The sequence below is a fragment of the Diadema antillarum genome, unplaced genomic scaffold (assembly GCF_040938485.1).
Source record: "Diadema antillarum isolate AM-2024a unplaced genomic scaffold, OU_Dant_1.0 seq00000338_RagTag, whole genome shotgun sequence".
NCBI classification, from domain to species: Eukaryota; Metazoa; Echinodermata; class Echinoidea; order Diadematoida; family Diadematidae; genus Diadema; species Diadema antillarum.
This window is the reverse complement of record NW_027271351.1, coordinates 893,785-920,003: the sequence shown is the minus strand read 5'-3', so window position 1 is coordinate 920,003 and position 26,219 is coordinate 893,785. Positions and strand designations below refer to the sequence as shown.

The window sequence follows — 26,219 nt, the reverse complement described above, 5'->3', positions numbered from 1 at the left end:
ATGATTTCGAGTCTTTGGTTGAAGACTACTTGCGGCTAATGGGGAATGTAGGGAGGAGGGTGGATAGAGGGTTGGATATCACTCTGGTGTCCATTAACTCACCCAGGAAGGGATCATAAATTATTTTGGTTTAATGTGCAGATGTGGAGTTTATTGCCATAAAACTTTAAAGATGGTCCCTTTGGATGTCCCCAATCTTAAAGGATGCTTTCAAGTTCGCCTCAAGTAGTGCGCCTCAAATTCTGAGGTGTACGTACAAATTAAGGTAGTGAACAATGTTTGTTTTAACCTATTTTCTTGACAGCATTCACCTTTGATGTCATGCATGTGTGGTGATTACAACTTTAGATAAATCTCTCAATAGAATATATCACATTTAAAAAAAAGAAGTTGCAAAGTAGGGTATTAAAAGCCCCCGCCACTTCAACTGAACGGATTCGTGCGTTTCTAGAGCAGAAAAACATCCAAACACACTCTCGTTAGGCACTTCTTTTCCCTGTTTTGGCCACCATAAAAGTAGACATTTTGTTTGTAGATATGTCTTTTACAATTATGTCTGTCTTCAGTGTCAGTTTATCTGATAAATGAGTTCATCTGGAATATCTTTCGAATGTGAATGATTTCTTAATTATTCCAATTACATATTAAGAAGCAATGTTAGACACTCTCCATACCAGCTTACTGTTGTTTGAAAGGCTCTTTGGCTTTTTGTTAGCACAGGTAAAACTCAAGAGTTGAAAAAAAATGGGGCCTATCCTTTTTCCTTGTTTCTGTACTAGTAGTTGATATCTTGTTTGTTCAGTAAACACAAAATGCATTGCACAATATGCTAATAACTTTTACATGTACATACTTGTATGTATTATGTGGGACTCTAGCATTTTATATTGGCATTTTTTAGTCAATGTTGCAGTTTTTTTTTTATTTTAGCATTTGAATTGTGTTCTTTTTTTCCCCCAGCCCTTGCTATTTCTTGAATGTAAGACATTTCAAATGATTAATCTTCAGCTGTGATCTTCAGTGGAAAGATCACATCATGTACATCATTTATAGTTGTATATTGGAGGTAATGCATACTATATGCATTTAACATGTGTTCTTTACATACAAATTGTACATGACACAATTAAGTAATTACTACGGAAGTAAAGCCAGGAGCAGCTCAATATCTTGACTTTCATGGAAGAAAATCAGGACTGTAGAAGTTTCCTGGTAACATTCTATATCTTGTATAACATTATGTAAAGTTTCCCTGTATCCATACCTAATATTTTTACTGAGCCTTACTACACATCTAATGCAGATAGTTATCTATGGCATCTCTACTACATGTCATGCCCATTTGGTACATGGTTTCGGTTTTGGTTCACATATGTGTATGTGTATGTGAATGTGTATGTGTATGTGTATGTGTATGTGTAAGTGTAAGTGTATGTGTATGTGTATGTGTATGTGCATGTGCATGTGTATATGTGTGTGTGTGTGTGTGTGTGTGTGTGTGTATGTGTATGTGTATGTGCATGTGTACAAGTATGTGTATGTGTATGTGTGTGTGTGTATGTGTATGTGTATGTGTACATGTGTATGTGTATGTGTATGTGTATACCTCTGTGTGTGTGTGTGTGTGTGTGTGTTTGTGGAGGGGGGGGGGGAGCAGTCAATGTGAGATGCATACTTACCAACTGTTCTATTAAAACTGAACCATTCAGATTTCTGAGGTTCTGGGACCATGAAAAACTGAATGTTCTGATTTTTGGAAAATTGACTTAATCAGATTTTTTTTTTTTTTTTTTTTTTTTTTTTTTTTTTTTTTTTTTTTTTTTAGGAAGAGTTGTTTTCTGTATCATAAATATTAACCAAGACCATTATCTGTCTTATCCAGATGAGTGCTTGATGAGAAACATTCATACATAGGTTTAATATTTTAGGGAAAATGGTCGATTGCATCACAGAGTATCTAGAACCCCAGATCTTCCAGGGCCCTAAAACAAGCCCTGAACCTGGGCCAAAGGAACTTTGTGCACATTTTTTCCCCCTCTTAAAAAGTGTTCATATTTCTGATCTTCAAATGTTGGCAAGTATCAAGATGGATGGGGTATTAGATCATAGACCATGTATGAGTAGAATGTGACCATACCACTTTGTGGATTCTGTACAGAAATATGATGTTCAACAAACTTAATAGATGCTTAAGTACTTCACATGGAAATAAGCCACTTTAAATACATTCAACATAGTGTGTGAAAATAAGTCTGTATGCATTTGAATTGTAAAGTTCAAATGTACACGTGTATAGGGGCTCAAATTTCCCATCCATGCTTCAATTACATGCATAATATATCATTCAGAATTCGGTTTGCATGCATGTGAAGCATGAAGTACATTTGGATAGGGGCTCAAATTTCCCCAACATTAAGTGGTGGAATATTTGATGGGGTACCATTTATTTGTTATACTTTTGTAAATTCTTAAAATACATTACTGTTGATAGAAACAGACGATACTGTATTTCACGAGGTTTTAATTTTCGTGAATTTCACGAGTCAGGTGCTATTCGTGGATTTAAAGACACACAAAATTATTGACTGTGATCCCAACATCAATGTAATGTGCACACATACATTCTTCCTTTCAGTGCTGTCCTCCACAATAGTGAATTTAACCACTTGTGAAATTGTTGCGAAGTCCCAATTAGAATTCGTGAAATATAAGAGTCACTGAATATATAACCGTGCGCATGGCAGATTGTCGTTATTAACACGCTTCCCTGCCCATAGCAGATTGTCGCTAAGTTGTGGGAGTGCGCATAGGGTTAACAACATTCTGCCATGCTCAGGGAAGCGCGTTAACAACGTTATGCCATGCGCACGATGATAATGGCGTGTCCAGTACTTTGTTCAGTTGGTCAAGGGTTAATTTGAGATGCTACCCTGCACATGAGGGTGAGATGCGTGATTCATCAGCACATTGTGTGATTCACTGCGTATGATTCATGCTGTGATTCACAGCATCTGTCTGTCGAATACTAAAACCCACCCCATCCATCCATCCTGTATACCCTCAGCTATGAGTCCTCATGGGGAGAGAGATGAGAGATTGAGAGGGAGACCGGTTGAGAGATAGAGATAGAGATAGATAGATAGATAGATAGATAGATAGATAGATAGATAGATAGATAGATAGATAGATATGAGAGATTGAGAGGGAGACCGGTTGAGAGGTAGAGATAGAGATAGAGATAGAGATAAAGATTGAGAGGGAGACCTGTTGAGAGATAGAGATAGAGATAGAGATAGAGATAGAGATAGAGATAGAGATAGAGATAGAGATAGAGATATAGATAGATAGATAGATAGATAGATAGATAGATAGATAGAGAGAGAGAGAGATAGATAGATAGATAGATAGATAGATAGATAGATAGATAGATAGATAGAGATAGATAGATAGATATGAGAGATTGAGAGGGAGACCGGTTGAGAGATAGAGATAGAGATAGAGATAGATAGATAGATAGATAGATAGATAGATAGATAGATAGATAGATAGATAGATATGAGAGATTGAGAGGGAGACCGGTTGAGAGATAGAGATAGAGATAGAGATTGAGAGGGAGACCGGTTGAGAGATAGAGATAGAGATAGATAGATAGATAGATAGATAGATAGATAGATAGATAGATAGATAGATAGATAGATATGAGAGATTGAGAGGGAGACCGGTTGAGAGATAGAGATAGATAGGTAGATAGATAGATAGATAGATAGATAGATAGATAGACAGACAGACAGAGCGTAAAGGTAGATAGAGATAGAGTAAAAGGGAAAAGGGAACATGGGGTAGAGAGAGAGATCTATAGGGAGATCAAAAAGGATGGGGAGAGAGAGAAAGGGGGTGGGGACCAGGGGGTCGTTGGAATGTTTGTGTCTGTTTGCTTGCTTACTTATTGAAATCCTTCATAGTAGATTCTCTGTCTGTCACCATCAATACATTCTAGCAGACAAAAATGAAATAATGATATGTATTTCTGGGCAATAATTATTCCCATTGTAAGTGCGAGGTATGTCTGAATATACTGTAATTCGATCCCATCCAATGCACACATGTGGAATTACAATGGTCCCGTTATGAGCTCATTGTGATTTCCAATCATAGGTAAATTGAAAAAAAAAAATCACAAAATAGTAGGCTTATAATGTATGATACCAACATGATTAATAGCCTTGAAATTGTACAATCATGCTATTAAAAAGTAGCTGCATGCCAAGTGTTTATTTGTAATTGGTGTTATAGTTTTGGTTATAACTTCCAGAATTGCTTCAACTGTTGAATTTATTCTTTTTTTTGGCAAAGCTAGTCACAGACATTTTGCCTTTTAAAAAGATGAAAAAGATATAATGTCTTGCATATTACTTTTATCATAATCATTTTTGTCATCACTATCGTCAGTGTAATTATTTTCATTATTGTCAATATCTTGATTCTTATTCTTTCTACAAATTATATTTGTGACAGTGCACCTCAAAACAAACAAAAAGTCGCCAGACATGAATTTTTAGTTAAGACCATATTCTGAAAGAGCAGACTTTAAGCTTTAAAATGATGTATAACTCAAATCAAATGGACTCTCCTAACCTATCTTAATATTGGAAAGAAAGCACAACCTCAGGAAAAGTGTGAACTGAGAAAAGAGGCTTTGAAGTACAGTGTCTATTCAAGCGCTTAATCTTTACCAAACCGTGCTGGCTGTGCGATGAATGAGACAAAAAACAGGAAGTAAACCACTGGAGTAACAACAATGAAGGGATTATCAGATTAAACTGAAATTAAGCATGCCTCATTAACACATTCTGTTTATAATTAATGCCAACTTTCAAAGCAGTAGAACTATTCTTTCAAAAGTTATTAGAGTTGAAAGTGAAGAGTGTGGACAAGGTTTTTCAGAAATGAAAAAGGGATTCTGAAGACACACCTAATCACACTATTCTATCAAAAATGTTCAAGATAAACTGCTAAAAAACACACTTTCCTGCCCGTTTTATGATACCAAATTTTAGCATAATGTAAAAGAAGACCTGCTCTTTCAGAAAATATGAAAAAGTCAAGTTCGGCTAGGTTGACCCATTTCACTTATTTTCAGTCCTCACGCAAAATCAGTGTGTGCGACTTTATGTTCGTTTTGAGGTGCACTGTCACATTTGATTGAAGACATTCAAATTATTGTCATCATGATTATTATTATTATTATTACTACTACGATTATTATGTTTATCATTATTATTGTTATCATTATTCTCATTATTTGTTCCTCAGGATGGCAACTTGCTGGAGGTGGTGGAGATCAGCGTGACAGAGCAGGAGAAGAGGACGGGTACCACGGCGATGGGGATGAAAGATGTCTTCACCGTCTATCTCGTCGAGACAGGGTAGGTGCAGTGGAGACAGACAAATGGACAAACGACTGTATACGCCATATATTATAGCGAGTCTTATTATTGGCGAAGAAGGACTTCCCAACAATTTCCAGAGTGGTTAAATTCGCGACTGTGAAGTACTGTAATGAACGTAGAAATGTATGTGTGAAGCTACATTCTCACATCTGGATCAGATTTAATATTTTTGCATGTTTTTAAATTCGCGAATAGCAACCGAACCACAAAAATTCACGAGAATGAAAACCTCACAAAATATTTGGCGTATACAGTAATCATTAAAGCCAATTGTTCTTCTGTCACATATTTAAAAACAAGATGTACCTGGTTTTGTTTTATTTGCAGATACCATAAAACCAAAAACATTAGCTTCTTGAAACTTTTGTAGATTTTGGTGTATGAAATTTTTGCCAATTTTCTCTGGCATTCAATGCACAAAAAGTAACTTTCATATATGCATTTTACTTTTCATTAATCTTGGCTCCTCGCAAAATAGGTAAAAATTTCTTTCACACAAAAATTTCTGATTTTACAGTAACTGATTGTCACCTTCATTCAAGCCATGAAAGTCACCCATATTATTCCAGTGCATGGAGTGGATAGTTCATCTTGCTGGTATATTGTGTTTACATAACAATGTGTGTGACATTTAAAATGTTGTATGACAGGATATTGATATAAGAAGTAAAATGGAGAAGAAGAAAAGCAGTTGAATATAGTTTTGAGAAAGAAATGTCTATTTAATGATGGGTAGTGTTTAAAGCAAGAGGTGGCATGTCCATTTCTGGCTATTTAAATCCAGAAGTCTGTCTGAAAATTGACTGACAATTTTATGTAGTGTATTCATCCAGTTAACATTTCATAATAAAAAAAAAATACTTTATTTGCGTGGTCAGTGTATGATACAGAACTTGCACCCTTCTTTCTCTCTGCACAGAAAACAATATTGATGCAATCTTTTAATAAAAACAATATTAAAGATCAGAAAAGGATAAACTCAAGAGTCTTTCTCAGTAGCATTATAGGAAGTCATTCTGGGGTTATTAAAGAAAATTGGCAATCATCTAGTCATTATGGGGATCAGGGTGGAAGAGGTAATAAATTATGATTCTCACAAAATGAAGCTACCGCTTGCCCAGGCCGGGATACTTCATCCCTGGGCCTCAGGAATGATGACAGAGAATCGGGGATGATTGATTTTTAACATTTCTTATGTCCTGCAATCCTCGTAAGGTAATAACGACTCAATCCAATCACTGCGGGGCCGCGTAACTCTAGCCATCACATGTATAAAGTGAGCGCTCTCACTCTCAGACACGCCAACGTCTCCTACACTATGTTTCAGCATGCATACCCAACGTATAGTCTCCTGTACCAGGCACTTGCATTAATGATTGATGATGGTAACTGGCATCTCATTGACACTCTAGCCTTTTCCCCCAGGTGCCTCAATCCTTTCAGTGTAGATTGCTCATGTCCCCCAATAGATCAATTTATGTTCATTATATGGTCATTTTCTTTGAAAGCATCCTGAGTTTTAGGGGTTTGTCTCCTTCTCCCCCCACCCCCCCCACCCCCCTCCCCCCCCCCCCCCCCCCCCCCCCCCCCCCCCCGTGCCCCAAATAATGCTGTTGCGCACAGGGTTTAGCATTTATACACACTGTTCTGTTTTACAGAAAGACACCCACATGTTCCACCGTAGTAGCAGGATACTAGTAGTGTGGCTTAAATGAGAAGTTGTTTGCGACTGCATGTGGCTGCATTTGAGCAAGTGTGGATGCCGGGGAATATAAATTTGATTGTCTGACGATGGGTGCATCTCAAAAAAGCTGGAACGATAGCATCGGTGAATGATTTATCTCTCCCACCCTGTTCACAATCTCCCCCTCCCCCCTCCCTTGCTCTCTCTGAGGGGTACATGCATAGGATCTGTATCTTTACCTCGCTCTCTCAGTATCTGTCTGTGCCCATTTCTTGTATTAATTGTGTTTCTCCAACTGCCACTCTCTTTTTGATCTCTCTCGTATTCCCTGTAATCATTTCTTGTTTTTATCATTGTCTGTCTGTCTGTCTGATTCGCTCTCCATTTCTTTATATCCCTCACTCTATCATCTCTATCTCTCCCTCTGTCTCTGTGTACAGTTAAACCTGTCTATAATGGCCACCAACAAGGGAGACAAAAAAAAAGTGTGTTTTGTAGACAGGTGGCCATTATAGACAGGTTCTTTAACTTGCTTTATATCTCGGAGGGAATTGTTTATAGTGGTCGTATACGGCAGATGGCTCCTATAGACAGGTACTGTATACGCTATAATTTTCGCGTACATAAATTTTCGCGAATTGCCGCTGTCACACATTTTCGCGAGTGGTTAAATTCGCGATTGGGGGACCAGAGAAAATATGAAGTGGCAAAGAAAGTGTGACTTTTCAACTTACTAGCAAATAAGAATGATACTAGTTATACACTGCATGAAAAAAACTTTCCAAACTCTGCGAACTAGTAAGTTAGAATTCAACATTTTTGAAGTGGTTAAGTCCATCATGCTAGATTTCTGACGAGTGGTCCCCTTGCGATAATGGATTGGCTCTCTACAGTATTCGTAAGTAGACGTGGACGTGCTATATGTACGTAAAGAAGCTTTATAGCCAGTACAGTATATGGTCTGTTCGGTAAGCCATGACATGGTATACTACTAGTACTGAAATTTTCGTATCATCAAGGCAAGGGATTCATTTTGGAAGGTAATATTTTCGCGTGTTGTTAAATTCGCGAATAGCTCCCGACTCGCGAAATTCGCGAAAATAAAACCCCCGCGAAATATATAGCGTATACAGTAGTCGCTAAGACAGGTTTTACTGTACATGTATTTATATGTTTCTGTGCATCTGTCTGTCTGTTTTTCTCACCCTCTTTCTGTATAACTGTGCCCCAATTTGTCTCTCTGTCTGTCAGTCTGTCTCTCTCTATGTATCTTTCTTTCTGTCTCTCTCAGTTTCTCCCTCTGCCTTCTGTTTTTATCTCACTCCTTCCCCGAGTGATTGCGATGTATTGCCATGGCTTGGGAACCTGCTGCGGTGCATCTCATTAGTGATATATATATATTTGCCGATCGAGGGGCTGCTCCTGTAGGGGTATCACGTGCCCAGATTGGTTTGGGGCTCGCCGAGTGGCAGCGAGAGCCTTCACACATGATATCACTGCCTCGGCTGAACACCAGCAGCCTTTGGGAACCAAAATCAGTAACACAAAAATGATTTTTGACCAACTTTTTATTCCTTTTATTCATTCCTTTTCTTCAGGGGGGTGGGGGTGTTTCTGTATCTATTGTTATCACATTCACATGTCAGATTTTTGTTTCAGCTGAAGATGAGTTTCATATACGTCTCTCGCCTCCAAATCTAATATTCCCTCTCAATTCCTCAACGATCAATCTTTCATTTGATGGTGCATTTGTTTGATTTCACCTCTCTAGTTTTGTTTTTCTTTTATAGTGCACGTTTCTTTTGTAAGAGCTTGAAAAACCTGTGGCCTTTTATACAGTGCCCATCAGGTTTCTGTAGTCAATGGCTCACAGTTTTCTTTAAAGTTCCTTAACCCATTAAGGACGGACTGATTTCGCTTCAACACGCATTTTGCATAGGCATCTGCCCGAGTATACTCTGATCTCGTCCTCAATGGGTTAATACTGTAATTGCTTCTTCTCCATCACCACTACACTTCTACCTAAGATGAAATCATGATGACATTGCAGTGTATGACATTAACCCATCAAGGACTAGGCTGGTTTTTACCACAACACGCATTTTTCGTAGACACCTGTCCGAGTATACTCGGGAACCAGTCTTTAGTGGGTTAATTAATCATGCCAACGTTTCATGTTCAACTTGATGTTACAGCAGGGTCAAGGATGACTCCAACATGTCCAAGCTGGCCATGGGCTCCTCCTCTCTCTGGCGGAGGTACAGTGAGTTTGAGCTCCTCCGCAACTACCTGGTGGTCACCTTCCCACATGTTGTCGTGCCGCCCCTGCCTGAGAAAAGGGTGAGAATCAGAATTTTCCAAAATGATTCCAGTGTTTAATAGTATTCTCTGAGAAAATCTTTGAAATATTTGTAAGAATAGTTTTTGGAAATATGAAAATAGAAGAATTTTTTGTTTTGTTTTGTTTTGTTTTGTTTTGTTAAACATTTCATGTTAAAGGGATGTGGTATGTGATTGCGTGCATCCAAAACTGCTGGCAGGTAAGAATTTCAGCAATCAGTTTCCCAGCTTAGCATTTAAAATCAAAACCAGAATGTTTCTCCTTTAATGCTGAAGTTTTCTTGTTTAATGGATAACATGTCACGATCTTTTCTTCTGTTATTGATCACATAATAAAGATTAGAAATATAGCTCATTCCAGAGTATGATTTGGATACATGTAGGTTTTGTACACATCAATGCCTGGTCATGCAACTTGTGCTTGTGCGAGCAAAGTAAATGGGCAAGTACTGAATGTAATTTCAAGGTAACTGTAATGAAAACCTATACAGCAGTGCTCGTGTTGCTATTTGTTTAATGTTTGAAATATTGTTTCTTCTGTTGTTGTAAACTTTCTTGCTTGCTGGTCATACTGTACAATGTGTGCCTTGATAACATTATGTTGTTTGAAAACATTGTTTAAAAAAGAGAAGTTGTACAATGTTGCCTTCTTGCCTGTGGATTTCCCAAACAAAACTTTGGCACATCTGGTACACACATTTGTTAGTACCTATGGACGGAGCAAACTTTTCATGGCCGGTGTTAAGCAAACAGTGTGAGTGTTATGATACCTTTCTAATGTGGTGTACAAAATTGAAGGAATTGTGTTTCAGTGTGAACATCTGTTTGATTCAGTAACCAAGTACTCAGCAATAAACTCAGCATGACTCTTTGAACAGTTTGTGAAGTAGATGTGCATGGAATTTGCTGCTTAGATTTAATCCTTCAATTTTTGTACCCAATATCTTAAAGTGGGGGAGATTGCTGTGGTATATTTTGTGGAAAATTATATGGTAATGAAATGCCACTGACCACAAATCTTCTCTGAGAGCAGTTTGTATTGGTGCTTGCTGCCGGGGCCAAGAAAAAGAAGAGTTATGATTAATCAAAATCTGACTGTTCATTGGGTTCTTTGCTATCACTGAGACAATGCTCTACGTGTTGATGAAAGTTTATACTGTTTCAGCATATTTAATTAAACATAATCTAAGTTTCTGCACTAATTTGACTGAGTATGTGTGATAAACAGAGCAAAACACAGAGACTTTAAAATACTAAAGGCTTTTTATAAACAGCTTCTAGTTAAACCAAACGAGCACAAAAGGGGCATTAATGCCAAACAGATTAATGGATTCACTGCTGTTTAAGACTAATGATGTATAACTATTAGTATGATAGAGGCTGGTCATTATTGCTGGGATCCGCGCTGCTGAATCGCACATAATGTGTGGGTAAAATAGGAAATAGCCACTGAAGGACAAAAGGAGTACATGTATGTCCATAGAATATAAATTCTGGTTTGTTTTAGTGCTTTTAAATCTTTTCCCCCCTTTTAATACTATGTCGATCACAGAAAGGTTGTGTGAACTCATTAGGGTATACACTCTGTATTTGACAGTAATGGGGTATTTCGTTTAACCTACAAATCCCCGTAGAAAAAGTTTGCGGTTTGTTACCATCCATATCCTCTCAGGAATTTAATTGATAATGTGTTCTCCTGTCAGTGTTTAATGACTGAGTAGATTTTTTTTTCTCTTTCTAGATAGAGATGCATTTTCCCTTTCTGTATGAAATGATGCACTTACATACCGTATGTCAATTCTCTACTATTTAGAAACAGAGCTTCTCTTGGCTTCCTGTGTATTAAGTGTGTGATGCTCAATCTCCTTAATTTCTCTACTTTGTTAAGCATAGTTTATTTCAAAGTTGAATTTCATACAGTTTGCATTTTCAGTAGCCTTACACGTAGATAGATCTTTTATTATGCCACTGAGATATTTAAAAAACCCACAAAACATGCATTGTCTCTACTCACCAGGCTACTGGACTTTGTACTGATTATGTACATAAAGGCAATTGTTAATACTTTCATCATACTTACAGTAGACCTATCCAATATTATTATGTAGATGTTCTTGTTATCATTATCACTGTCAGTATCATTGTTATAATCATAACTTAGTTTCATTACAATCATCAGTATGTTCAATTATCATTGGCTCTTATAATGCAATGATTCATCATGTGCTGCAGAGAATACATTCTACAGAAACATAGAGAGTGACTTGTTATTCAAACATTGAGACGGGAAATTGAAAGTTTGTCTTGAATAAATAGCTACTTATATATCAAGCAATAACTATACATAATATTTAAAATACATAAATGTGACCGCCCGATTCAAAACCCACAAAATGTTGCAGATTAGGATTCTCTATAATGGACTAAAATAGTCATATGGGTTGACCGGCTGAAATTTTAAAAATCTTGCCTGGGAGAGTAATCCCTTCTCTATCTACAGCTGAAATGTTGTTTCCTTTAATAAAAACCAAACCAAAATTGAGATATCAGTAGTTTTTCTGAACCATATTTTTTTTTTTCGGACAGGCACTGCTTTCACTGTGGTTTTCATTGAACCTGCTGCGTAGCATGCCTGAGTGACTCTAATCTTTAAATCCTTTTTCCTTCCTTTTCTCTGAAACTGCACCTCCTACATTAACTTTCTTTGAATTACTTTAAAAATGGGTTAGGATGGTCCAATTTTTATAAGTTATATAATCTTAAAGCTTAGAGCTTACTTTTTTTAAACTATGTAGAAAAGTGGAAATTCATTAGGCCTACTTTTTGTGGGTTTTGAGCCAGGTAATCATATAATATTTGATTATGTACAATGTATGTGTATGTATTTATACACCCACACATACACATACAGAAGAAGTAAACATCCGCTTATATGTCGGTTTGGGAGAAGGGGGTAAAAAGGGGGAAAAACAAGAGCCTCAAATGAAGCCAAGACAGAAACTCAGTGCAGTACGTTGCACCTGTGACATGTGAGAGTATTAGCATGTAAGGTTGCTGGCCTGACTAGGGGCTGTAACGGCCAGCCGGGGGGGACATCAATATTTACAAGTGCCACAGCTTGTGTGGGTGGGGTTGGCTGGAACAGTGCTCGAGGAAGAAGGTGGGGGGGGGGGGGTCTTTTCTGCTGGAAATTATGCGGTCATTGGCATGTCACAGAACGAAGAAAATTAAATCACGTAAGATCCATGTAATTAGAAAAAATTCACTTGCAATCTTCTTCTTTTATCTGCCAGATTTGTTCAGTCAACAAAAATAAAAGTGAATATTCTCATCAGCATGTACAGAAGTGTATATCTGTGATGTACGCACCAATTTGCATAATTTAGAGTCATGTGTGGATTCTATTTGTACGTTATAATCAACCATCACAAACAAAAGCAAGTTAAACTAGTTATCCCAAGTTGTTGCAGCAGGGAAGTTTATAATTGGTTATACCGATGATACTCATCATTTAAAGTGGGTCGCCAGTGTACAGTTCTAAATCCAATCACATTAATGCTCAGCACAGCATGTGTAAACAAGAGGACCTTATGACAATGTCATAACATTTTGTCACCTCAATTTACATCAACATCTCAATCAACTACCTTATTGCTAGTATAAAGAAAACAATATATTGCAATCTAGTACGGTACTATAATGTATTTAATATGTTTTACGATGTTTCATGGCTATTCAAGAAAAATTATTTGATTTTCAATCTCACAAATTACATTTTCTTTTTCATTACTAATGAAACTAGCAGAGTACTACTGAATGTCGGAGGACATTCCATGGCTGTTTTTGTAAGCAAGTGTTGTTTGTTCTTTCATATCATGAATTACAGATGGTAATGTTTCAATCAAGTGGAATACGGCATACTGTGTGAAAATGTTTCAAGGCTGTTTGATAATAAAAAAAAAAAGTTCCTTGCATTCGTGAATCTTGCAATTGACAGATGATGGCGATGTGGCAGCAGCTGTCTACTGTGGACAACTTTGACGCTGACTTCGTGGAGCGCCGGCGTGTGGCCCTGGAGGGGTTCCTGCAGCGGGTGGCTGCCCACCCCTTGCTCTGCCAAGATGAGATCTTCCATGGCTTCCTGCAGGAGGCAGATGGATGGAAGGAGAAGGTGCATTCCACTGGCTTCCAAATCAAGGTGAGGTCATGTTCACTCTTCTGGAGGGACTGCCTGAGAGGCAAAATCAGAATGACAGTGAAGAAGAACCTGTCCAGTTTTTATAAATAATGAGCAATTCTAGTGTCAAAAAAGAACAAGTCAAAGGGCTACATAACTACCCATTTTAATTAGTGACAGTGGAACAAAATAGGTCTTAATTTGTGATATATTTTTATCAGTAGTGGCCTATGTTTCATTCTTGGTCTCTGAGATCAGTTTCTTTTAGGCCAAGGTTTTCTGTCTAAATTATGCAGTGGTGTTATTCTCTTCTCAATACTCACACAAACACACACACATGCGCACACATTTGCAAATGTACAGAGTTAGTAGCTAGTCCGCCTGGCTAGTTAAAAAAAAAAAAAAAAGTTAAGCACAACCCCCTGAGTATCCATGTTTAGCTGGTGAGTTGACAGTTTGATATATATTTCATTAGCCTCAGCCTCACATGAAATCAGCGCTCAACATCAAATGAATAACACTGTTTGAATATTTTAGTCGACAACAATGTGAAGGTGCGATTACAAGTACAATGTAGAATACCGAAGAGAGTGTGAGTGTGACTTTTGCCTTCTTCTTTGTTTCTTTCCAGTGGTGGAACAAAATACTGTAAATATGAGCATTTTTGTTGTATGGACATTTTTTGCACATTTTGGGTGACATGAAACTGGGACAAAAGTAAGAGTGAAAAAAAAATGTTTTTTTCCTTGTTATCTATAAAATATCATTTGATATCTTTGATCTCACGGGAGGTGTATTGTTGGAGTACATCTGTCATGTTATTTGTAGTTTTCTTCACTTTCACTGGTCATGGAGAGTGAGTGAAAATTCTGTTGTAATACGGACAAGTTACCTTTTACCCGTAAAGATGGGCCATCCCTTTTGCATTCCTTCCCAAATAGCACAGAACATGATATATTCCACCAGAATAACAAGACTATTGTAAAGCTATAACACTTCTGTGATATTTGAAGGTTGTTAGCCGTTAAAATTCAAATAATGCACCAAATGCTCACCATAACGTATTCTGTGTACGAGGCACAGCTGCATATACTAATCCTCCTGTGGTTGTAGTATGATACTTATACTTTGAACAAAAGATATGCATGTTAAAGCTGTCAGAAAGGAAGAATTCACTAGCTTCTTTTACTTTGTTATCTATGGCAAATAACAACACACCACTTACATTCGGAACTACATAAGTGCATCACACAGGTCTGTAAAACTAGACTAGTAGTTTCGATTTGTATTCAAATTTGAATCTTGACGGTCAATTTGACTCAACAATTAAAGACCTTCGTGAGTTCAAAATTTACAGGAGGCTTCCAAATAGTGTTTTCTTCAATACCTAAGTGTTCTTACCAAATTTTCAAAAATTTGCATGCAAAAGGGATGGTATGTCTTTAAGTCTTAAGGGTAAAAGGTAACTTGTCCTTATTACAACAGAATATTCACTCACTCTCCATGACCAGTGAAAGTGAAGAAAAGTATGTACTGTCAAAGCATTGCTGTGGCAGCAGTGAGCTGCTTGGAGTACTTGCTCAACTTTCGTGACCGTGTGCAAGATTAGAAACAGGCAGAATTCATTTTCCCTTGCCGAGTGCCAAAAGTTACTTGCATAAAAATTTCTGCTTTTACAGTTGTGCGGACTTGTCCGTTTTTGTGTTGAGGGAGTTGCAGCTCAAATCTCAGGTTGTAGTAATAGTTACTCAGTATTCAAGAACTTCTTTGTGTGACTCCATCATGATTCTTTCCATGTAATTTCCTCCTCACGAGAGTTCTCAATTTGATATTTGTAATTTTGAATGAGCCACCTGAGCTTAAAATGACAATGCATGTTCTCGAAATATGCCTGACACGTAGTGCAAGTTAATGGGATAGTTACGAGTGCAGATTGCGAATACTTGTGCTGTTGTTTTGCGGGCCATGGATAGTTTATGTATTTGTTTAATATCTGTTACTTCTTCCTCTGCAGCAAGATTCTCGCCTAAAAAGCCTGAGTGCCTCATTTAGACTAAAGAAACCAGACAGGTGAGTGTATTTTGTCTCTTCACCAGCTTGTAGAGGTGCATCAGTTGAGAGCTAGAAAGGCAGTAATACCTTTTTAAAAAAATGCAGGATTTTGTTTGACAATTTATCATAAAGATTTGATTGTTACTATTCTTACATGAGCTCTTGTTACCTCCGCCAAGGGAGGAGGTTACGTTTTCATTACCATTGGTTTGTTTGTTTGTTAATTTGTCCGTGTGCAAAATAACTCAAAAAGTAGTTAACGGATTTGGATGAAACTTGCAGGAAAGGTTTAGAATGATACAAGTAACAGATGATTAAATTTTGGTAGTGATCCGAGAACTTTGGGGGAATTTATGAAGGAGTTTTGATATTTTGGCAGGTATGGTCAATGAACTTGGGAGTTCAGGCTGCACGTATTTGATGTTTGCATGAGCGCACTTAAGTGCGTGCTCTAGTTTCTGCTAGGGCGAGGCGCGCCGTGCAGCTGAGGGTTTATGACGTAACAAAGGCTTCTAATTGAGAAATCGGGCGACTTTCAGCACACTCTTTGATGTACACTGGGTGGAAATCACTGATATCTCTATGGAAGAACAAGATCAGCGGTGGAAATGAGCTGCATGCTTGGCGGAGGTCTGCACTCTCAGAGTGCTTCTCTAGTTTTGTGTCATGATTTCATAAGATCTGATATTTGACCAGTGTTTGTTTAGGCATATTTTAGGGCAATGACAAATTGCAAATATGAATGTCAAACAAAGAATAATGTCATGTATGTGAACAATTCAAAATTCAAGACAGTTACAGTGAAATTATTGATGCAAGTAGAAAGTACTGCATCTTGACAATAGAGACTTTTACTTTCATAATGTCATTCTAAGAACTGCATTAGGACTGTAATGATTCAGAAAACTATTAATCTTCTTTCTTTCCCCTCCCTCCAGGCGATTTGAAGAACTCAAGAACTATGCCAATGAATTGCAGAACAACGTTGCATCAATACTGAAAATCAGAACAGTAAGTTCTTTGTAGAAGGCACCTGTGCTTTGTAGTGCAGGCAATAATACTTGTAATATGTAGTTAGCAGCAGCGAATGCTTAATGTGTAAAAATATATAGTGGATGGTCATTAGTGTGATGGTACAAAATCTTCCATTGAATGCAAAGTCTTATACCATAGTATGAGTGAAGACCATTCACTCATACCATTGTAGGAGTAGAGACCATTCATCATTTGTTTTATGCAGTACCCCAGACATAGAACAAATGTGACCGTGCCCCTCAAAACGAACATAAAGTCGCACACACTGGTTTTGCGTGAGGACTGAAAATAAGTGAAATGGGTCAACCTAGCCGAACTTGACTTTTTCATATTTTCTGAAAGAGCGGGTCTTCTTTTACATTATGCTAAAATTTGGTATCATAAAACGGGCGGGAAAGTGTGTTTTTTTAGCAGTTTATCTCGAACATTTTTGGTAGAATAGTCTAATTAGGTGTGTCTTTAGAATCCTTTTTTTATGTCTGAAAAACCTTGTCCACACTCTTCACATTCAACTCTAATAACTTTTGAAAGAATAGTGCTACTGCTTTGAAAGTTGGCATTGATTATGGACAGAATGTGTTAATGAGGCATGGTTAATTTCAGTTTGATTTAGTAATCCCTTCATTGTTGTTACTCTGGTGGTTTACTTCTTGTTTTTTGTTCCATTCATCGCACAGCCAGCAGGGTTTGGTAGAGATTAAGCGCTTGAATAGACACTGTACTTCAGAGCCTCTTTTCTCAGTTCATACTTATCCGAGTTTGTGCTTTCTTTCCAATATTTAGATAGGTTAGGAGAGTCCATTTGATTTGAGTTATACATCATTGTAAAGCTTAAAGTCTGCTCTTTCAGAATATGGTGTTAACTAAACATTCATGTCTGGCGACTTTTTGTGTGTTTTGAGGTGCAGTGTCACAAATGTGGTCCATGCTGATTCCTGACTTTAGCACAGAAATGGCAATCATTTTTCATGATGGGCTAGTGGTAGTATATGTTTCTTGGTACAGTTATATCAGAAAGAAATCAGTTGATTAAGTGATAAGGCCCACCCTTGTAACTGATGGAGTGCGTGCTTGCAAAGTTTATGTATATTGTGATGTCAGCAGAGTGCGATGGGGCAAAACTGCAAGCCTGTCCATGGGAGTCAATGTAAAGGGATAACATCAGAGTGCACTATCCAAAACTGCTCGACAATTTTTTTTTTCTCCTTCATCTTTTTTTTTCCCCAAACTTGGATGATTTGGAAATTAGAGAGGCTCTACATGTACATCATGATTAGGAAACTCAGATCTATGTACAAGTTGAATTTGATAAGGAGTAAACTTAATCAAACAAGATTTTGACCAAAACTCAGGAAGCTTTATATCCTTAAATGTTTCTCCTATTTTCACAAATCAGTGAAATCAGATGTACTCCTGCAAGCAAATTAGATGCTCCAGGGCAATGATGTCATTATTGCTAAATAAGTAAAAATTTAAGGATAAATTTGATTCAAAGGGTATAATAGTGTATAATAATGTTCTTTGAGTCGATTTCAAACAGGGAAATTTTGGTGGAGATAATACATGTGCAAGTCAAGGGGGAGCTTGTGAGGCAATTACATAATTATCCCCTCATCTCATTTGCATATACATTCATCACCAATATTACTGTTTCATGAAAACACATGAAGAGTAAAAGTCATCAAATTCTGTGACTTTCTTTAATGCTTGTTTACCTCGATGTAACTCTCTCAACCCTTCTGATGGCTCGGTCCGTCAGAGTCAGCTCGGAGATGGAGTAGAGTTTCACTTTAAGCGAGAAGAGGCGGGGTATCCGATTACACCATTGATCACTCGTGAAGAGGAGCCCTGCGCTGTTTGTCGCACAATTGTCAATTGTCGGGGCCAATTCTGATGACAGGTGCAGAAGGGAATGAGGGTAGCCCGGATGAAAGTGGTGGGTGGGGGGAGGAGGAAGTTGGGATGAGAGGATGGGGGATGGGGGACGGGGGGATGGGGGACGGGAGGATGGGGGGTTGGTTGAGGGGAGCGCACAGCGATTCGTCCCTGATAGCGGAGAAATTGCATTTGATGAGCCTCGCTGCTAGAGGCAGCCCAGGTTTGCGGGGCAATCAGACAAATTTGCAGCGCGCTCGACTTGGTCGAGTAATTTCCGCTCCGTGCATGAACAGATGTTGAGGAAGAGCCTTGAGACTTCTGTTCACATCAAAATAAATATTGCATGTTTGCTTTTTCATGATAAAGCAATGAAATACAAAAGTCAATCATATTTGGCTTTATCTCTTTGATTGAACTAGTGACAGCAATTTGCTGTTGTTGTAAGTAGATTTTTCTACGGACCGTTGCTTTAGGATACTCATGACCTGATCAGGATAGTTTGAAATGAAGGTCCTTAAAAGTTACATCTAATACACTGTTTATAGGAAACAATTTTGGTTGGATTAATTCTTTTTTGTTAGAATATTCCTGCATTGCGCTCTTGGTGACAAGTTTGTTAATCTCGGTATGAAATGACTTTGAATTGCATTTAATGTAATGAATGTCAAGTGACCTTTGAATAATCTATTCATTCAATACATATTTTGTTGGCACTTCAGAAAAATGTGGAATGGGATTAACAAAATTATTATCTATCCATAGTATACATGACTAATTTTAAGTATTGATAATGTGCATGATATACACAGAGTATCACCATTGATGGTCAGTGATTTTTATAATCAAGCAATATTGGCTTTGTCACAGTCTGTGCTGTCAATTAGTGAAGAGGATAGATACTGTAAATTTCACACACCTATGAATGCCAGATAGCCAAACTTAATTTTTTTTTTCTAGATACCTCTGGGAAATTAACAGATTCAGAGCTGTAATGTAAAAAAAAAAAAAAATGAAAGCAGTGTATGTATGTGTGTGTCCATCTTATGCTGAAAGCTTGAATTCATTTTTCTTTTCTGCTTTCATTTTCAATTCAGTTTATTTTGCATTATCTTTTATTTTGTTGGCTTCATCTTATTTCTTTTAATTTTATTATAGAGGCTGGCCGATAGACTATACGGCCTGCACAAGATCCACGGTAACTATGGGCGTGTCTTCAGTGAGTGGAGCGGCATCGAACAGGAGATGGGGGACGGTCTCCAGAGTGCTGGTCACTTCATGGATGTGTGAGTACCTGAGGGCGTTGCCAGGCACCTCTGACCAACCAAGTCCCAGAAAGCACAATTTTTGTTGTTTAATGCTGTATCTTTTTGTAATAATGTTTGTTTGTTTGTTTGTTTGTTTGTTTGTTTGTTTGTTTGTTTGTTTTGGTGGTGTTCATTCACTGCTTGTGTATCCTAAGGCTTTATACTAGAGCACTTGTGATTTATAGGCTGGCTGAACTTGATCCTTAAACTGCAAGAGAACAGCGCAGTAAAACTGGTAATGTACCCACTCCTTCCCACTTCTCCCCCCTCCCCTCCTTCTCCCCCCCCCCCCCCCCATATCTCATCAAATAAACCATGGCTGCTTTCTCTGCCTACTTCTTCTTGACACGTATTCATAAGCTAGCATTTGTTTGTGAGTTTGTTTTTTTTTCACAATGCTTTTCTGGATTACCTTTCTGAGCAGCAGCGAACCATTTGATTAGCTTAATTTGGAATTCTCCTATGCAATGACATCTGAATTAGCCAAATAATTGTGTGCTTTTATATTGAATATTTAATTATATAAAGGTAGAATATAGACTTCTGTTTCATGTCAGCCCTGCTTTGGTCAAACATCATTGTTTTTTTGAGTAGCAGATACATTAAAAAACCTCATCATCACTAAAATCAGTGACTGATTTGCAAGACATTTTCGAAAACTCCCTCTTTCTGTCTTCTCAAATCAGCATTGTGTGTGTATGCATGTGTGTTTTTATGGGGGGGGGGGTAGTTTTCCTTTTTGATTTTATATTTGATGTTTATATTTCATTTTATGCCAATTTCAAGACTTTAACCAGTTTAATCTAATCTTTCTCCAATGTAATATATGCTGTGAAATTCAGAATATGTGCCAATTTAATGATGACAAAATGATTATTTCTGCTGTGAAATTCCCCTAGGACCTGATGAATAATAATGGACAGCACATTTCACATGGAGTAGAGGTTGCCGCTGAGATATGGTTAGATGCAAGGGCTCTGAATGTAAATTGATACAGCAGTGATGATGGCAGTTATTGAGAGTGGAGATTAGGTTGGTCTGGAGGAAATTGGTATGATCTAATTCAATGAATATTTGATGATTTGAACCTTTGGATGATAGTAGGCAGTCGTCTTAATAGTCATCAGACAGGAGATTTTCAAGGATTTGTGATCAAATAAGGAGGAAGTCCGATTTGCTGTTTGCAGTTTTTCACGGTCTCTTCATGCCCCAGATAATCTTTGCTTGCTTCAGGAAACTTTACCGAGAAACCAGGTCACCTCTATCAATATTGGTGATTTTTCTGGAAATGTATAATTCATTTTCATTATCTTTTCATATTTTTTTTTTCCATGGACAGTTTAAAAGCACACAGTATATCAAAAGCAAGAATATATCTAAAATCTTTGTTTCAGTGTGATTTGTTAATAATCAACGAAGTGTCTGTTACAAGTTGCTATTGCAAAGTTAACGCAAGTGTCCACACAGCAAGACTTTGTATTCTCGTCGCCTTCTAGCCAGGTATTCTTATGTGTTTATGACAGTATTCGTAATCAAAATTTATAGATATATTTCCGTCAGAACCCAGTAACAAGCTGTTATTTCCTCTTGCATAAACTTTATGCTTTTTAACACTCTGAATCCTGTTTGAATGCATCAGTCATTGCTGTGCTGGGCAAGCCTCAAAAAGGGATAACTTTTTTCATGATATATGTACAAAATTTGTGTCCAGTACTAAAGTGATCTGTTGTAGCCTCAGAAGTCATTGTAAGCAACAGACATTCAGATGTAAGGACTTCAGTTATTACATTGCTATTTATAGTAACTGTGTAGTTAAGTATAATTGTAAATTTCCTTTACTAAATTCCATCCGCTGCAGCTACAAGGATTATATTGATGACTACATGGCTGAGGAGGAGCAGATAGCAGACCAGCTGAAGGAATACATCTACTTCGCTGACTCCCTCAAGTAAGATATGACTTGTGTGTGTGTGTGTGTGTGTGTGTGTGTGTGTGTGTGTGTGCTCGATAGTATCCCTTTACAATACTAGTGATGATAATAGATTACATTAAATTGGGGCAGCTTCTTCGGTATTGTCGTTGATTTCCTGGCTGGGACAGCCATTCATTTTTACCCAATCTTTGCTAGGCAAGTGTCTTTCTCTCTTTGTATTTCTTACACATATCTGAATAGTTGCTTTGCCTTTTCTTTCATGATATTTTTCTTGTATAACTTTTCATGAAATCTGTGGCCCTCCATCTCCTGTATACTTCTCATATCTGTTTGTTTCCTAAGGGTATTGTACCTGTATGTACATGTATTTACATGGCACTGCGGTTATAACAAAATTTTGTTACAATAAAGTATGAATTCAGGTCCCAAAATTATTGTCAGAAAAATCTGTAGTGCAATATTACCTTCAGTTACCATAAATAATCAACAAAAAATAATCACACAAATGGCACAATAATTGTCATCAGTAGGCGTACATACTAAGTATTTAAAGGGAATAGTATTTCATTCTTTTTTTTATCTGGTTGCCATGAATATCTCATATATTAAATCATTTTACATGGTCTTGTTTGTGTGTTGTTTAAGTTGCACGCATGGCCTGAGTATTTTCTGTTTCATATTTAGTGGTAGGAATGAAGATGTGGAAATGAAATAAGTGAAATGAAAGTTTAATTATCTTTCCTCTCCTCCTCTACCTCCTTGTGCTCCTCCTGGTCGTCATCCTCCTCCTCCTCCTCCTCCTCCTCCTCCTCCTCCTCCTCCTCCTCCTCCTCCTCCTCCTCCTCCTCCTCCACCTTACTTACACTCCTCCTCTCCAACAGAGCCGTGTGCAGAAAGCAGGAGGTGCTGCAGTATGAGCTGGAGCGATGCGAGGACCTCCTGGGCTCCAAGAAACTACAGAGGGATCAGCTGACGGTGAGTGATCTGACTTTTGACCCATAGCAATACTGTACCCAAGGCTTGACTCTCTGGCCCGAATTCACGAAGGTGGTACAATTGAAACCATGGTTTAAACCATGGACAATTTGTATGGAGCGGCAAGTGTCGCATGGCCTGTTTCGTTACGAAATCAGTCATTTCATCAACGAAATGATTATTTCGTAATGAAATGACAACATTTCGTCGACGAAATGATCATATCGTAACGAAGTGACAACATTTCGTCAACGAAATGATCATTTCGTTAACAGAATGAACATTTCATAACGAAATAGGCCATGCAACACTTGGCGCTTCATACAAATTGTCCATGGTTTAAACCATGGTTTCAGTTGTACCACCTTCGTGAATTCGGGCCTCTCAGTCTGGCAGGCTGGTTTAATAGAGAGTAACATCCTAATCCATGTTGCTAATGATGACATTAGTAGTAGTTGTAGTAGTAGTAGTAGTAGTAGTAGTCATCCTTGTCGTCATAGTAGTAGTAGCAGCAGCAACAGCAGCAGCAGCAGAAGCAGTGGTAGTCATATTAGTTGAAGTAATATTAGTAGCAGTAGTAGTTGTAGTTGTTGTTGTAGTAGGGAATGTAATAGTAGTAGTAGTTGTAGTGGAAGTAGTAGTAGTTGTTGTAGTAGTGGAAGTAGTAGTAGTTTTAGTTGTGGAAGTAGTAGTAGTAGGAGGAGGAGGAGGAGGAAGAGGAGATGGAGGGTAGTACTAGCAGTCATTGTTGTTATTACCTCCCTCAAGGGAGGAGGTTATGTTTTCGTTAACGTTGGTTTGTGTGTTCATTCGTTCGTTAGTTAGTTAGTTTGCCCGTGTGCAAAATAACTCAAAAAGTAGATAATGGATTGGGATGAAACTTGCAGGAAAGGTCGAGAATGACACAAGTAACAAACGATTAACTTTTGGTAATGATCGGAGAATTTTGGGGGAATTTATGAAAGATTTTTCATGTTTTGGCAGGTAGGGTCAATGAAATTGGGAGTTCAGGCTGTGCGTATTTGAGGTTTGCATGCGTGCATGAAAGTGCGTGCTCTAGTTTCTGCTAGGGTGAGGCACGCCATGCAGCTGAGGGTTTATGACGTAACAAAGACTTCTATATTGGGAAATCGAACGGCTTTCAGCACACAATGCTACAAGTACGTATGGGTGGAAATCTCTGATCTCTGTGGAAGAACAAGATCAGTGGTGGAAATGAGCTGCATGCTTGGCAGAGGTCTGCACTCTCAGAGTGCTTCTCTAGTTATACTATTGTAACAGGAGCAGGAGCAGCAGAAGCAGCAACAACAAATTTGAGTGCATTCATAACTCAAATTGTCTCTTGGTGGGAGGAATATTTAGCTCTTATTTCTCCCTGACAGTGCAGCATTCAAGCTTGTTTGTGTGAAATATGTTGAGCCTGACAATTTTCTATTGATTTTCTTTCTCAAACTGTAAAAGCTGGCTGTTCATTTCTACTGACAAATCTTTTCAGTGGTAGACATCATACATTCAGTAGTTTTCCCCACAGCACTAGGAATCTCTTGTTGAAATCCTGACAACATGGCGATGTGTCTTGCCAAAAAGTAAATTACCGGGGAGGAAATGAATTGCCAAGGTTGGATAGGTTGGCCAGGAAGCAGAGCTCCTCTTGACACCGAACTAACTTTGTGATGCATCCTTCTACCAGAGAACATCATCTTTATTAGATTTCAGTTGGCTGCAGCTTTACAGACAGCTTTGCTACTCCTCCTTCATCGTGGAGGGTGGTGGGATATTTGATTTTAGACCTTATTGGCAGTGTGACTTTTTGCCCCCTTTGTTGTTACGCCTGCACTCTGCATTCTAGGGTACTGAATGATATTCTAAGGGGATGCACAAGTGTGCTGTAATCTATGGAGATGAACACACATTGGCAAAATGTCTTAATACCAGAGACCCATTTTGCCCACTGTGGGTATGTGTTTGGACTGTGTGTACAAAGGCTAGGGATGCTATTGCCGATTGCATATAAATTCTCAGTTTGAGTTTAACATGCAACACAAGTAGATGGTGATTTCTAGCTAAAAGTTCAGTGCTAGTGCTAGTGGTAGTGTCATCTCCTAAACAACTGCCATAAATTGAGCTCTGACACCAATGGTCAGATTTAACACAAATTTAAAAAAAAAAAGAGGTTCAAAAAAAATTTCATCCCTTCTCCAAAGTACAATAAATCCCAGGCTCAGGTTTATGTGGCCATGTCTAGAGAGTTCATGTACATTCCATTGGCGATTATTGCATTAGCATAGACTATGTATGCACGTAATTTGTGCATCTGTGGACGTGAATGTGGGTCTAGCACATAGCAATGCTAACACCAACACTGAACTTGAAATGACATATGTGTGGCGCTCCGACAAAATGAGTCATAAGTCGCACGGGGAGGTTTCCCGTAATGAGCCGAAAATGAAGGGGAAGCACTACTCGGGTCGAAATTTTTTTATGACGGATTTTGATTCCTTTATGTTTTATCTGTTTGTACAGAAAATTTCAGCGTGTGAAAATGAGTACAAGTGTCCCAAATCACCGTTTTTCTGAGACAATTTTTTTCGGTTACATTTTTTTCGAACGCTCGCCTTTGGGTTGCGTTTCGCACCTATTGTTCTTGCCAGATCGAGACTCCGCCTCCGTTGCTAGGGTGTATGCTAATGAGGCATTGCTCTTGACCCCTTTGAAGACAAAACAAAGCATGGTGTGCGCGGCGGCGTCGGCGGCCAAGCGGCGAGGGCTATAGAATTACGCAATAATAGTGAGCTGACCAAGGCTACTGATTGCATGACCAGCGAGTTTCGTTTGATACATGCACTCCATTTCAATGAGTGGTGATTGACATGACGCACAAATCGCACTGAAAAAAGTAATTCCAAGGAACGATCACGCAAAATTTATGATACTTTATCTATGAGCTAATACAATGATCACATATCGAACTCGAAACCTTTTTATGCGTGTGTGTACTTTTACAACGGTTATTAATTGGCCTCATTAATGAATTTGTTCAAATAATCATAACTTTCGTTCCCTGGTATGTGACTTGCTGTTTAAAGTTCATCTCTGGAGATATAGTAGGGCCTAAGTTGTCAGTTATTCTCGTTTTTCATAAAGTCGACAATTTGTGTGATAATTCGCCAAATGTATGTAATGCGTACTATTATTTCCCTGGTTAATGAAACTTATTGCCTTAGTACTTATGATGGTTTGGGCCGTGACGGCATGGAGAGAAATCGGAAGACAAACATTATTAACCCCTTCCTTACTGAATTCCGAAATCCCTATATACTTAATACACAAGCCACCAGGTTCCCGTATGGAACAGGTTAATGCCCAGATAGCTCGTGTTCCCTTTGGAGGA

The 26,219-nt window shown here is 38.2% G+C and overlaps 1 protein-coding gene across 6 annotated transcripts in view; it reads left to right on the top strand.

Annotated features, from left to right (window-relative positions):
• The window catches only part of LOC139730792 (sorting nexin-4-like), a 57,474-nt gene that overhangs the window by 20,497 nt on the left and 10,758 nt on the right, over positions 1 to 26,219 (top strand). For 4 of the 6 annotated variants that reach the window (XM_071641658.1, XM_071641656.1, XM_071641659.1 and 1 more), the window contains exons 2-9: positions 5,314 to 5,426; positions 9,330 to 9,474; positions 13,472 to 13,672; positions 15,666 to 15,721; positions 16,642 to 16,714; positions 19,772 to 19,899; positions 21,779 to 21,868; positions 22,735 to 22,828. In XM_071641658.1, coding sequence (XP_071497759.1) covers positions 5,314 to 5,426; positions 9,330 to 9,474; positions 13,472 to 13,672; positions 15,666 to 15,721; positions 16,642 to 16,714; positions 19,772 to 19,899; positions 21,779 to 21,868; positions 22,735 to 22,828 — 900 coding nt within the window. The remainder of the gene's footprint in view (positions 1 to 5,313; positions 5,427 to 9,329; positions 9,475 to 13,471; positions 13,673 to 15,665; positions 15,722 to 16,641; positions 16,715 to 19,771; positions 19,900 to 21,778; positions 21,869 to 22,734; positions 22,829 to 26,219) is intronic. The other 2 variants (XM_071641657.1, XM_071641661.1) reach the window with 1 other exon arrangement.